This window comes from Electrona antarctica (genome assembly GCF_951216825.1).
Source record: "Electrona antarctica genome assembly, chromosome: 2".
NCBI classification, from domain to species: domain Eukaryota; kingdom Metazoa; phylum Chordata; class Actinopteri; order Myctophiformes; family Myctophidae; genus Electrona; species Electrona antarctica.
In genome coordinates, this window is record NC_136807.1 from 32,596,418 (window position 1) to 32,611,814 (window position 15,397).

The window sequence follows — 15,397 nt, forward strand, 5'->3', positions numbered from 1 at the left end:
GGCTCCATTTGTACACTTTCAGCGTTACAGACCCCATCAGGGTCCATTTGGACCCCTGGTGGTCCCCGAACCAGACGTTGAGAACAAGTGTCATATAGCTAATCTCCTGTGCAGTCAGGGCTGAGCCCTATAGACCAGTGGTTCTCAAAGTGGGGTCCTTGGGGGGGTTCCAGGGGGTCCCCATATAAATGAGGAACAGTTTGACCACTTTAACCCTATTTTATACTTCTGCCTTTCGAAAGTATAGTTGATCTATGAGCTTACGATAGCGATGCAAAGCTGTTAGTTCTGCTATTATTTAAAATGTTGGAATAAACAAAACATAAATCAGCATGACAACTACATAGATGTAGGGGTCGTTGAGATGAAATTGTTTAAGAACCACTGATACAGTATAGCAAATCAGGGGTGATGTAGTGAGAAGGGGTGCTTGGATGTGGTCAACAGTCAACAGCTCCTAGTACCTACCGAGGACACCTGCAGGCTACTGAAGGCCAGGCACATGGCTATTTAACCAGTCTCTCTCTCTCTCTCTCTCTATCTCTCTCTCTCTCTCTCTCTCTTTATCTCTCTCTCTCTGTCTCTCACTCTCATGTTCAACCCTTTTCTATGACAGACACAGTTTTCAAGATGTGCACAAACCCATTTCTGCTCAATTGCTCCCAGCGGCAGTCCCAAATAGATTTAGCAATGATACTGTGAGAGAGGGGAGATTGGGAGCAAAAGAGAGAGAGAGGGGAGAAAGAGACCTAGCGAACAATGGCGACTGGGGTGGAGGATTGGGGGGGGCGGGGGTGTTGGAGAGTGGAAATGAGAAAAGGGGGGGAGAGTGGGGGGGGATGCAAAAATAGACTGAAAATGAGCCAGAGCAGGATTTTTGCAGTTCAGTTAAGAAAGGCTTTGAATGTATTTGAATCACAGACTTGATCTGCCAGCAGCCTATTTTTATTAGCTGCTTGACAGTATAGAGTTGGGATTACAACCAGCGGCTATTTTATTCTGGGTTGCTCTCAGCCAAATTTCTCTTTGAGCATTCCCCTCACGCCCCCTCCTCTGCCTCCTCCTCGCAGACGCACACTTTAATGCCTTTCCAAGTTCCCTTTTTGTTTTCCAACTAGACAATTTTAATGTCACTGGCCACAAATTAGGAAGCAAACACGGCCGGCAATTACAAATGCTTATCGTACTCCGTTCCAACCTCCTCGTGCTTTAACGAGTGATTCCTCAGCGCTAATGTCTGGAGAGAACGGCTCAGATATTCAAATGAGTTCCTTTTAGTGCAGGGCGGTACTGAAGCTCGGGCTTTGACGTCCGCTCAAAGACATCAATTGAAAAGGAAACGTATCGTACCCGTTGGCAGTGGCGTGCACAGATAGACACTAGGGGGTGCTAGAGCACCCCCTGCCCTTTTGGCAATGTGCCCTTTTGAAAAGAAAAAGAAAAAAAAAACATTTTTTTCTCTCTTTTTTTTTTTGATTTTTCAAAAATAGCAGACCTACAAGCTCATAGCGCGCCACTCGGTGGCGCGCTATGAGCTTGTAGATCTGCTATTTTTCAATAGCTAAAGCATAACATAATGCTAACACCAAAAGGGGTTCCCGCCCAAAATGGATTAAGGCAACCGGCCGGTTCCACGCGCTGCACAAGGTGCCCTTTTTAACTTGAGCACCTGCCCCTCTAAATGTCTGTGCACGCCACTGCCCGTTGGAGTGGTGTGCAACTGTGCAGCACACAACAACACCCACCCACCCCACCACCACCACCACCCCTGTCCTCCCTGTGTACGCTAGTTTATGTTATCTGCGGCTAATTTATGCCACACTTAATTTGGCCTTGATTGTAAACATCCTGGGTGAGGCGCGAGAAGGCGAGAACCCCGTGCCTCCTGCGATGCGCCCCGAGTCATACAACAGTCTCAACGAATTAAATGATGTTGAATTTAAAGCCGCGGGGCCTCAAATGAGCACCTCTCGCCTCGTCAGATGCTAAACCTTTTTTTTTACCGGTGGGACCCTTTTACCCATCTGCCAAGTTCCCACAGTTTTTACTACAGTAACGAAAACACAAAATGCTTTATGAAAAAGCATGCATGCATCTCCCTGTTCTGTCACTGTTGTTGATAAACGGTAAAATCCTTCATTAATTTAACTCAGAAGAGAGTAAAAACACTGTAGTACCGTGTCCATTTGTTCCTGTACAGTATTTGTGCCTTCTTTGGAGTCAAACTAACACGTGTGTGTATAGATGCTTTGAGTAATTTCCTGCTAAGCATCTCTCATTACTGGCAAACACACAAAAACACATGGCATGGATTTGTCATAATTAAACCAGGACTTGGCTTGGACTCCAAGAAAGATTGCAATAAAGACGATGGCTTATTTAGGGTAAACTCTGCAGCCTCTGGGTGCCCGAGAGGAGGGGAGGGGGAACCTCCACACTCCAAATCTAGTTGCCAGAACATATGAGGGGGTAAAGTGGCTCTATTAAATTTGTTGACTCCAAAGGACCTCTCGGAGGCTGCGGCGTATTGCATTTGTTGGCTCCTCCATCGCTGCAAGCCTTCTCCGCGGCCGCTGCGATTGAATCAGACAGGGTCCAGATCCTCACCGTTGCGCGGGATGAACACTATTGAATTGCTTGGCTTGTAGATCCACAATTCTAACTTCTTTAGACTATATTGAATTTACCATCCTCACCGATCAATAATACTAAGTTTTGCAGGCAGTATTGAACTCCAGCCTCACACATCTAAACTCGGTGGCTGGTTTCCTCCAGATTGCTTCGGAATCTGCAGGGCGTCACGCACAGACGAACAGATTCTCCCAGTTGATTCAGAGTTTTAAAACACGGGATCATAAAGTCATTGCAATTGTGCAGACTGGGCCATATATAAAACAGAGGGAGCTTTTGCTTTCATAGTCAGATAAAAAAAAAAGCATGAATAGAATTCTGTTCCAGCTATGCAAGGTGGAGAGATAGGATCAAATTCCCTACATAAAGGTCTGCTGCTCTGCAAAGCACAGCAACCTGCACAAATAGTCTTTTGTGTGTACAAGTTATTATTCATTTATTTTCATTTTCCAAATGTTCCTCGTCTCTAATAACACCGGCCAAAAGATCACGCTGTCCTCTTAAAGTCGGCCCACAATAGCGACGAGCTCAAGAGTTCAACAGCCGAGCTGTACATTGCCGATGCAGACGGCGCACTGTGATTCACCATTGGCCTCCTGGGTAATGAAAGGCTCTAATAAATAAATCCATCAGTGTGTGTGTGTGTGTGTGTGTGTGTGTGTGTGTGTGTGTGTGTGTGTGTGTGTGTGTGTGTGTGTGTGTGTGTGTGTGTGTGTGTGTGTGTGTGTGCTCTGTGTGTGTGTGCTCTGTGTGTGTATCTGGGATGCAGTCAGGGCCCTGACGTTGCCCAGTCTCCGGGCACACAGAGGGAAGGGATGCCATCGCTGGCAGGCCTGATGAATGGGTGGCACGCCGCTCAGTGACATAGACGAATGTGACGGCCCCCGTCCTGCCGAAGGGGGGCGGTACTAAACCACTGAGGAGCGATCATGTGACACTGACCCCCCCCTCCTCTCCCCTCCCAGCCGTGCCCCCCCCCCCCTTTACTGGCTGAGCCCACAGAGGTCGAGAGAGAATAACATAACATCAGCCATCTATCCACCATATTAAGATGGTAAAATCATACAATTTGAACTACATTTTGAAAGTGATTGAGGGAAAATAACAAACACTTTACCACAAGCTAGGTGCCCTTTTTCTAAAGGCTCCCTTGACATAATATCAGGATAAAACAAACAGAAGAATGAATCAATAGATCTTTTTAGCACTGAAGTGATGCAGTAATCTACGGTACGGTTTGGTAAATAGCATGCAGTCCCAAGCTTTATTTGGTTTTCAGTGTTATTGGTTGGGGGGAAGGAAATTAAAGACTGCAGATCGATAGCAATATTTGTTTTATATTACTGAGGTGTCCTTCCATTGTCTGCATGAATGAATGTCGAGTCAGGATTCGGTGACTGTCTTTATAAAATATCTACACATTATGGTCCGTTAGGCCCATGGCTTACACTTTAGATTTTGTTCTTGCTTATTGTAAGTCGCTCTGGATTAAGAGCGTCTGCTAAATGCCTAAATTGTAAATTGTAGATGAAGCAGCTCTACACCTGCCTGTCACTGTAATCACCACTGTATAGCTCTACACCTGCCTGTCACTGTAATCACCACTGTATAGCTCTACACCTGCCTGTCACTGTAATCACCACTGTAGCTCTACACCTGCCTGTGACTGTAATCACCACTGTATGCTCTACACCTGCCTGTCACTGTAATCACCACTGTATGAGGGCAGCTTGTTATCAGCACACTTTGAATGCAGAGACATGCTTTACCCTTTAAAAAAAGAAGTAGAAAAACAAAAAAAAAGTTATTCAGCAGTGGATTTTCAATTGCTTATCACTTGCAATTAAAACAGCAAGAACATTCGAGTGCGGAGAACTTTACAACAGATTTATTTTCACAGATCAGATAACCTGAATAAGGTCCTTGCTTCCAAATGTTTGTAATGATAATAAAGGTGTTTTTAATTGCAAGTGAAGAAGACAGTACGTGAGTGGGAGCTCTTTTGTGTCTTTGTTGTCGACCCAAGGTCTTCTCCTACGCACCTGCCTACCTACAGTACTACGTGTACTCAGATGCGCTCTACTGTTTAATTCATGGACACTGAATTTGTCTAGTTTGAAAACAACAGATGACTCCTACACACTGAAGGTTATAATGTGATATAATGCTCCAACGTGTAATGCCTGCATAGAAAACATGTTGTCGTGCCCGGCGAGAACCTCCTTGATCTCACATTCAAACTCCTCAATATAGACACAGGGCCGTCACCTTTGTGCCCCAAAAAAGGCACGGGCAAGGAGATCGGTTAACAGTCCCCTCTGAGCCGGACCTTAGACGAGATGGAGCAAAGCATGAAGGAGAGAGTCAATGGGAAATGGAGATGATTAAGAGGCTCTCAGTGTTAACAGAAAAGATGGGATCGGTTTCCTTTGCACGCTCGTCTTTTCACGACCAGGGCTGGTGGACAGACTGGTGCTTTGGTCTGAACAGAGACTAAGACTTGTCTATTAATAGACTATTGAGTCCTATTGATCCTTGGCTCGCGTGACACACGCGATACAATGAGCCATAGATCCCAGTAAAGAGCCACATCTCTCCTTTTCACTGTACCACAATTGCATGTGATTATAGGAGTCCGAAGATATAATGTTTACCAGAGGTGTGATGGGTTCTTTGGGTAAATGCCATCTGTAATTTGGAAACTTTTGTCATAAAACACAAAAGCTCAGTTGAACAAAAAGGGCCTTGATGAAAAGTTGGCTGAGCCGAGCGGGAGCGGCCTCTCACTACAATTTGATGGATGAGTTCTTGTATGAAGTAGCCAAACATGGGGATATTTCAAAGAGTAAAGATGCTCTCTGTGTCCATCCCAAGGTGAGAATAACTCGTAGACCCTGCGATACAATTACAGATGAATTAGAGGGATAATGAGAAGAGGGAATCGTGGTTATATCAATAACCCCTCTAATGGTCAATTCCAGAATGCTGTCTGCTGTGCACTAGATTTAGTGTAATGGATAAGGTGCCTGTTTAGCAGAGGCTTACTTGTCGCCAAACGAGGGAACAAACCTCAAATAGCCAAATTAAAAACTGAATAATAGATGAACGATGCTGGGATGAGAAAGAGAGAGAGAGAGAGGAGCCAGTTGTAATTTCTGCCGTCGGAAGAAAAAACGCAGCCCAGGCATGTAATTGTTGAGAATTTATAAGGGCACGGGAGAAGAATGGAGACAAGAGGAGCCCCACGTCCCACTGTGAGACTCACCTTTACGGGAGCACATTTAATAATGATGCTTGAAAACAAGTGAAAGTCTACAAAATGTTGAAAACATTGTAAATACTGTTGTTATTGAGGCCGACTGCCAGGCAGCACGCTCCCATGGAGGAGGACCATTCTGCTCCGTGAGTTTTATCCTCGTTGCAGGAAGCGGCAGCAGCGGTCCTCGAAATAACAAGAAATGCTGAACAGTTGAGTGGAATGAGAGAGAGAGAGAGAGAGAGAGAGAGGGAGTTTATTTCGGCATCGCATTGTGTCAGAAATGAAAGCTAACAAGCAGGCCCCCACGTGATGAATGGTCCATGGGGTATCTCTCGCTATCTATCTGCATATCAAAGGGCTGTCTGTGAAGTTTCTCTCTTAGAGACTTTACTTTACAACGTTATGTTGTAAACCACCACCCGCGTCCCACAAGGCCACGGCGTGGGTTTCCGTGGTGGCGCCGCAACACATGCCACCCCTCATGGGTATGGCAACCTCACAACCCCAGCGACATTCACTCACAACTTTGAGCTCGGAAACATATATAGCACGACCCTTTGAGGCTTCTCCAATGCACTGGGATTAGCCCTGATCCGCCACAGAGCGAGCTCACTGAGTAGTACAATCATTTTTCCCAATGAATATAAAAATCAATGGCGGCTCTGGATTCGTACGGAGGAACACCTACTTTATTAGCAGTCAAGTAGGCCATTATTGGCCGCAAGAATGAGTTCTCCAATACCCGGCCCTCTTATCGCTCTCATCTGGAGGAGTTTGAAGCCAGTTCCTCTAGACTTACCATTATCAAGAGAGGCTGACTCATCACAGCGATTTCTTTCCTTTTCCTTCCCTTTTCTTTTTTTGGTTTTAATTCTCTCTCATTTGGCCTAGCTCCATTTTCCGCAGGGCTCGGCCGCCCTGTGGTCATCAAGAGAAAAAAGGCTTCCCCGCTGCGGGTGGCTGTTGAAGCGGTGAGAATTCGCAGGAGAGACTCTCGTGTGAAGTGTGTTGGGGCTTTTATAGCGGCCTGCACAGCGCAGGCTAAAGTGCTACCGCCACCCGGCCCAGTGATCGCTGCCTCCGTGGGGAACTTGAATGTTGTAGTGGTAGTATTATACAGAACTCTCCACCTCCCGCAGGCATGTGGGCCTCTAACACACGCTTGCACACACACACACACACACACACACACACACACACACACACACACACACACACACACACACACACACACACACACACACTCTTTGACTTCAAGGAAATTCGTATTTGTGCTTTGGTCCAAGACCTGAGGGCCATGCACACATTGGCAAAGTGCACAAACTGTGAATTCAAAAAGGGTGATTTATACCTATGCACGCCGGTGTCGGCTACTGGAAATAGCTGATCTACACACTCACAAAGTGCCGTGCAGCGCAACACGTGAGCTTGTATATCTGCCGCACGCAAACAGGTATAAATGGGGCATATAGCTGTTTGTGTTATATTATACAGCGCACATAGAGAGAGACAGAGTCCGCAAGACGTGACCATGTTACAGTATCCACGGCCGTATGTAAAATTAATCTTGGCGTATTTATGGAGCACAATTCCTCCGCTTTTCCTCGCGCTTAGCCCCCGTTGCATGTCAACAGGATGCGATGCGCCGCCTCATCAAAGTTTCAGTGCTTCTCGGGAGTTCCTGAGCGGAGAGGGGTATAGATGCAGACGCTCAAGATGGAGAGATGACGAGCAGAGATCCAAGCAGCATGCCGGCGTTAGACTGGCTGGCTCGCACGCCTCACACACACACAGATGGACGCCGTGTCAAGGGAATCTCACACACACTGATCAGACGCCCCCGCACCCCCCCCCCCCCCCCCGCCCCACCCACTCCCCCGCCACAAGCCCCCTCACCCCCTCCTCCGCGCCTCGTAGTGCGAGGAAATGGGACCGAACGAGAGGAGGAAGGAGCGGGAGAAGGAGTTAATCACCGTACTAATGCTGCACTTCATCATCGTTTCCTGAGCACCGCCTGCTCGCCAGCCCTGCTGCCAAGGCTCTTTTCACCATCTCCACAGCGCCCCCTGCCTCCCAGGAATTGCTATGACACCGTCTGCACCCACCCCCCCCCCCCCCCCCCCAGCGCGTCATGTTGAGGCTCGTCAGCCAATCGGTGTCAAGCTGGACCGAGCATGTTTGTGGAGGAGACATGTATCCACGCAATGCACCATGGGGGTTTGCGGTGCCAGAAAACCTTGAAGGTGATCTGAGTGACCCGACGTCTGGGGAGAGGATTTGGATTTGACCTTGGCTGCCGTGTGTCAGATATGCAACGCGGGGGCACCAGCACCCCGCGTGCTCCCTCATGCGTGCCTATTTCTCACCGCTCCGTTGAGAAAGACTTGTCTAGTTTTTGCGTATGGGGCCCACATGTGGAGCACTTGACCCCATGCTGTGTTTGTGTACAGCTCGAGTTTGTGTGTGTGTGTGCTCTTGTGTACAGTACAACCACTTTTCTCGACGCACATGTAGGACGGCGTGCCGTGCCGGCGATCCACAGAGATGAATCTCAGACAGACGGTGAAGGTGAGCGAGCTTAACCACAGCGCTCCTCCTCCTCCTCCTCCTCCTCCTCCTCGGGGCGCTTGTTCCTCCAGTCAGTTACAAATAGGATCGCGGTCGAGCGCCGCCGCCATACCGCCGTGCCGCCGCTGTGCACGGTCGACCGAAAGCCCCTGCACACCCCCACCCCACCCCAGAAATATGAGTGCACGTGCAACACACATAACTCACAGTCTGACTGCCATGCCGCCCCGGCAGGCTCTCCATCAGACCGTTGCAGCTGCCACAGCCTCATGGACGCTCACGTGACATTTTAACCACTTAAAAACCCTATATAGTTGGTTGGGCGTATATAGTTCCCCTGCGGCCTATACTTGGTCCCCTTCTTTTTTACGGAGAACTGGCAGAAAAAGACTCGCTCACCTCATAAATAATGAAGGAAGACTCCTTAGACAGAGAATAGACTGAAGAAAATAGAATTTATTAAAATGTGTTGATGCTCATAACAAAGTGCTCTGTGCTCATAGTGAGTTAAAAATCTACAGTAGCATCCTGTTTTCAAAATAGTAATAATCCCCCAACGGGTTACAATGTTTTTGATTGTCTATTTTCGCCTAATGTTCGCCTATATTATGACATGCCCAGAATAGGGACACAGAGGGTTCACGTTCAAGTGGTTCAGTATGAAAGGGGTGCACGGAGGTGTTCGGGGGCCTGGTTGGATGCACAGACCCCGGTGCCTCCACTCCCCTCCCCGCTGGCATATGCACACGCTGGCACACATGGGTAAGGCCTTGTCAAGCGCTTTTGTGTGCCTTGGGCTCCTGCAGATAATGCCGGCTTTCATGGCTTTTGTGTCGCGTCTGAATAGCTGCTGGTGCACGCCGGTACCCCGGTGCAAACACGGCGATCAGAGGAAAATAAAAGGGGTCACGTTTCAACACACCGTTGTTCACACGTCCTGCTCCGTGCATTCTGACGGTGTCTCTGTCAAACCAGAGAGAGATGACACCCCCTCCCCTCCTCCTATTTCTTTTATGTTTTCTATGCGCAGAAGAACAAATAAGAATGAAGGTCACACTCATAAATAAAAACGTTTTGTGATTATATGCCTTAAGAGATCACAAGCGTTTCAGCTATCCAGCCTTCATCAATGTGTTTTTTTATGAACAATAGATCAACTTTGCTAAGAGTCATTCTGGTCGCCAGAGTCAATGCCACATATACGTAGCCTTCTCATTGTATTTGTACATTGTACAAAATCACAACATTTCTAGGCGTGGATGATGTCGATTAACTCCTAGATTGTTTAATTTCCAAGTACGGAGAACATACTATTCTGTGCGTATTGTTATGCAACTCGCCGTTGACTTGGCAGCAATGAGCTTCGTTCGCACCACTAGTTGCGGCCACTTCACGGATCAGATGCCCATATCAGTGGTTTTGCAGAAACGTACAACACCAACGTTTTCTCATCTGGCGATTGGGGTGTTTGTTTCAACAAACATTCCCTGTTTGTTTGGGTGGAAACCTCACCTTGTGCCCTGAAAGCAACAGGAGAGATGATGGGTGTTGTGTTGGTTGAGACCAGACGTGTGTGTGTGCGTGCACGCATGCGCATGCACGAATGACAGAGTGACAGCCACATGACAAAATTGATCTGTGAATACACACCTCTATAAAGGACATCGACAGGCATCAGGGATGAACCGCATGCCTGTCTGGACGGTCACACACACACACACACACACACACACACACACACACACACACACACACACACACACACACACACACACACACACACACACACACACACACACACACACACACAATGCCCAAACGTACCTGGCTTATTTGTCAATTGTTGTGTGTCTGTCACAGACATATGCCTGTAAGAACACTGTCACCTGACTGGGGTGTGTGTGTGTGTGGGGGGGGGGGCACGCTGCACAGAGACTCCCACTTTGGTTCCACATCGCCGCCCCCTAATGGTGGTAATTAATTGATGAATGAGGTCAAATGGGAGATATCCTGCACGTCTCAATTCAAATAGACCCCCCACACCCTACCGTACCCCCTACTGCCCCCCCACCCCCACCCAACCCCCCCACCCCCTAAAGTTGTTTTCTTAATGCGCAGTGCACCATGCTCCCTCTGTGCTCATCTGCATAAGACCTTGGGATGAATGTTAACGATGTTTAATTAGACAAGACGTGCGATGGATGGGTGGGTGGGCACTGGCAGTTAGGCATGGATGGTACTGCCCCCCACTGGGGGAGAGAACACAGGACGTGTGCATGCACGCCTGCACACACACACACACACACACACACACACACACACACACACACACACACACACACACACACACACACACACACACACACACACACACACACCCACCCCTCTGTACCATAGTAAATGGCCATTAAAAGGTCAAATGTTACAGCTGAGTCTGACCTTACGTATGATTGATACATTTCAACGTCTGTCTTAGAGCTCTACTGTGCCATATTTCAACAAGAAAGGGCAACGAGCCTCCATTGTGTATATGCGAGATCAATGGGTGGATTTATGAGTGAAAGATTATTGCAGGTATCATGTTGTGATTACCAACAGCACGTACAGTCCTATTAACTTAATTGCACTTAACTTCAATTGCATTGAACATTTAAAGCCCAGGAATAATATACATTTCACATGCAAATCAAATGGATTTAATTTGAATTAAAGATGACAATGTAGAATAGAACATCTTATTGAGTTCCATGTGAAATGCCATTTGAAGTAAATTAGTAAAAAAAATGGGAACACTAAGCTTTTTCCTTGAACACAGTAAAATAAATGTTTTTCAGTCAGATAACTCACGAATAGATTTAACCAATATTTATTATAGAATGAGTGTTCATATAATATTTTATCTTGGCGTTCGGCTCTGCTAAATTTTTCTCCCTGCTCGGCACAATCAAACACCATCATTAAACAGTAAGAGCAGGGAGATATACAATAAAACCCCCCATGGGGAACATAAATAACAGAGCCCACCGGTGGTGCTGGGGTGGTGGTGGGAGCAAACATCACATAACAACAACCAGGAACCATAAGCAGAAGGAAGCATGCAGTCTAGTGCGCTTAAGTAGCCCGCCCAATTGGTCAGCTGACTGCCAGCATGACATGCAGCATATTAACCCCTTGAGTATACTGTATGTATGTGCCCGTGAGCACGGCATGAAACCCCTCGAGTATATCTGACTGAACTAACTCCGCAAGCTACGTATCATTTCTTTAAAGGGAAATTAGACCCTAGACTGATTTGTAGTTTTGATTGATTTGATTTGTAGTAGTGATTTTGTAGTTTGCTTTTCCAGTGCTGTAAAAAAAACTACAGCAGGGTAAAAACATGGCAGACTTCATAAGACGAGCTGTCCTTAAGTACAACGTGATGTAAGCAACACAGCTGCAGCTAAAACGATTAATCATGGGTGTGTGAATGTGCAAGCAGTGGCACACCCATTGCACTGGGTGGACACCTCAGTCCAACACACCTGTTATTAATTTGTTAGCTGCAGCTGCATTGCTTAATATCCTGCCATGTTATTAATCTGCTGTAGCTTTAACCTGAACTGGAGAACCACCTACGAAATCAGCGCAGGGCCCCTTTAAGGGGCCCGGGATTAGGGTGGGGGGGGGCACTAGAGGTGAGCGTGCTGTGATCGTACCACAGGTTAGCGTGCTGCCTCCCTGGCGCTTATCACCACACACAACCGAGAGACGAGTGGCTTGTCCCAGCTTGGCCCCGTGCTACAAACATTTCCACCGCACTGATCTGTGAAAGGGGAAAACCGGTCGGTTGGTAATCCCGTAAATGATCGGCGTGCGTCATTTCAACAGCCAATGGTGTGAAGAGATAAGCGAGAATGCAGATGTTTTCTTCTCGCCGGCTGCTCCCAGATGAGAGACGTCATTATCTGTAAGCTCCGTTTCACAAGCCGAGTCTCTGAGCCCGTCTGAGGCTGTCTCTTCCACCGGGTGACTGACTGTGGCCATGACGCACAGACACAAACACGCATGCATGCACACACACACACACACACACACACACACGCACGCACGCACGCACGCACAGGCAGGCAAGCAGTGTCCCCCCTCGCTTGTGTCTCGTCTGGGCTTATCTGCCGGTCACGGACAGACAGAGACACCTGTGAACACTGTGGGATTAGCAGGCTGCCTGGGGTGAAACATTTGATACAGCAACCCCCCCTCCTCTCCCCTCTCTCCCCGGTCCCCCTGAGGACCCCCGGGCCGAAGGCGGGCAGAGGCCGGATCAAGCTCCACTGAGGTGTCACGGAGGCCCGGAGATTGAGATCAATGGCTCCTCGAGGCTGCCATATGCCAACAGTCAATGGCAGAGACATCTTGATGGAGGCAGAGCTTATACGCGTGCGCCCCTTTGATGGCAGAAGTGTTTTAACCCCATAGCGTCCCCTGTTCTGGCCATGTCTTAATTAGGGAAAATAGCCGCCTGTGAGCTTGTAGATCAGGTGGGAAGAGGAGGGGAGCAACTAGACCCCGGTCAACAAAGTATATGGAGTTTAAATGGTTTTAAAGCACCTTCGCTGAAAACAACAGGCTGCTGTCCTTTGTTGTTGTTGGAGACTCCGTGTTGAATCTCCACTCTTAATTAATTTGGTAGGGAGGGAGCGTTTGTCAACCCCCTCCCCAGCCCACCCCGCTTGCTCCCGCCTGTTAGTGCTATTTGTCTCTCTGGGTGACCTTTGATTTCACACTGCATTGCTTTCCTCCCCCGTTATGGACAAGAGGCGGGTTTCTGCTGACAACAGAGGAAACCTTATCTTTTAAATAAGTAATTCCCCCAACTGCTCAGTCGAGTTCCACCGGCAGCGAAAATATTAGGATTGCTGAAAACGCATGCAGCCCGGCCGTCCCACCCACGGGAGGTAGCGCGCCTCCTCCTCCTATATGTGCAATGTATGTACACTGGAAACCCTTAGATTACACACGCCAGCTACACTGATACAAGCAGCCTGCTGGCCGCACAGCGGTACATTATTTACAATGATACAAGCAGTGGTGGTAGAGAGTACATTTACTTAAGTACTGTACTTAAGGGGGAGCACGGCGGTGCAGTCAGCAGCTCTGTCGCCTCACAGCTAGAAGGTCTCGTGTTCGATTTCCCGCCGGTGATGCTGTCGGCGCTGGGCCGGGGGGGGGGCGTGTTCTCTCCTCCGTGTCATCAGTGCCCAAACCGTATTGGTTGGGGGTGGCGAAAGGGCCTTGCTCTGTGGAGTTTGCATGTTCTCCCCGTGTCCCTCGCAAAAAACATTCAGTAATTCTGGTATCTATACTGCCTCCCCCTGGTCAGGAATAACGTGTTCCTCCCATGCACACGTCCTGTAAAATCTCCCCTGTCAGGTGATACGAAGACGCCTGCTCACTCCTCATGCATTGAAGAAAGCATGAGCTCAGTTCGGGCTTAAAAATACTGTACTAGTCATTCTTTTTGTACTGTATGTGTATTTTACTTGAGTTTTTGTATATTTTTTGACCACACCACTATTATTTCAAATTGTACCTTTGACTCCAGTACATTAGTAGGAAGGAGAAGAAGTTCTGCCATTTTCACTTTTATTTAGTATTATTAAAGGACCACTTCACCACTTTTCAACATCTCTTATTGGTCCTCACTAATGTTCATGATAAAACACCACCATTTTTTCCTACTCAGTCTGTGTCTCATAGGAGGGCTTTGGGCAGTTCGGACACCCGTCCACCAGTGACATCATCATTAGGCAGATTTTTTTTTAAACAAGATTTGTTTTAAAATATATTTAGATTTTTATTATCGTGAGAACGATGGCTTCAACTTTTGCATTGCAACCTTTCAGGAAAAGAAAGCCTGCCGTTTCTATTAGCTTGGATTCACCATCGATGATGTCACTGGTGGACGGGTTTCTGAACTGCCCACAGACTTTCTATGAGACACAGACTGAGTAGGAAAAAATGGTGGTATTTTATCATGAACATTAGTGAGGACCAATAATATAGGAAGATAAGTTGAAAAGTGGTGAAGTGGTCCTTTAAGTATTTTAAAAAGCATGCACTTTTGAATACATCAATTGTTTTTGTGCTCCAGTACTTAACCCAAGTACAAATGTGACAGAGCAACTTTCACTAGTGGGTGAGTAATATATATATATATATATATATATATATATATATATTTTGGCTTTACTGCCTTTATTGAGGGAGAGAGAGAAGGGGAGAGACATGCATTAAAGGTCGTCATGAACGGGACTCGAACACGTGACACGCTGTCAGATCAGAGCCTATGTAGCAGGTGCCCCCGGGTGAGTAATAATTGACCAGGAGTATGAGTATCTGTACTTGGACCCAAGTACAAGTAGTGAGGTTGAGCACTTATATTACTTACACACACGCCACAACAACGAGGCTTCTCCATTAAGCCTCACAGCGGTGCATTATTTACAGTGCGTGTTGTTATAAAGACATCAGCGCTGTCCCCTTGCATGTGTCACTTCAGTAGTGACGTCTCCTCAGAGAGACACAACGAGATGCTTGAACATCTGGCCACCAGGAAGAGCTGGACCCACACACACACACACGGACACACACACACACACACACACACATGCACACGCACACGCACATGCACACGCACATGCACATGCACATGCACATGCACATGCACAGACACACAGTCACACACCTTTGTGTGTAACGACACCAAAGTTGTAGGATAGTAACTTAATGAAGACATTTACATCACTCTAACACAAAAGTCTAATAAACATAGGTAATTATATTTGGGCTGATGGATGCAGAGGTAAACGCACCTCCTCCAGGCCGAACCCTATAAACTCAGTCTGAATCTTTTCCCAATCGTAAGCCTACTCCCCAAATCTTGTGTGAGGACCAGGA

At 47.4% G+C, this 15,397-nt stretch overlaps 1 protein-coding gene across 1 annotated transcript in view; it reads left to right on the forward strand.

Moving 5' to 3' along the window:
• The window catches only part of camta1a (calmodulin binding transcription activator 1a), a gene marked incomplete at its 5' end in the record, with an annotated part of 199,574 nt that overhangs the window by 73,760 nt on the left and 110,417 nt on the right, over positions 1 to 15,397 (forward strand). The window contains 3 exons of the mRNA XM_079515023.1: positions 6,797 to 6,972; positions 7,808 to 7,864; positions 8,405 to 8,645. Coding sequence (XP_079371149.1) covers positions 6,797 to 6,972; positions 7,808 to 7,864; positions 8,405 to 8,645 — 474 coding nt within the window. The remainder of the gene's footprint in view (positions 1 to 6,796; positions 6,973 to 7,807; positions 7,865 to 8,404; positions 8,646 to 15,397) is intronic.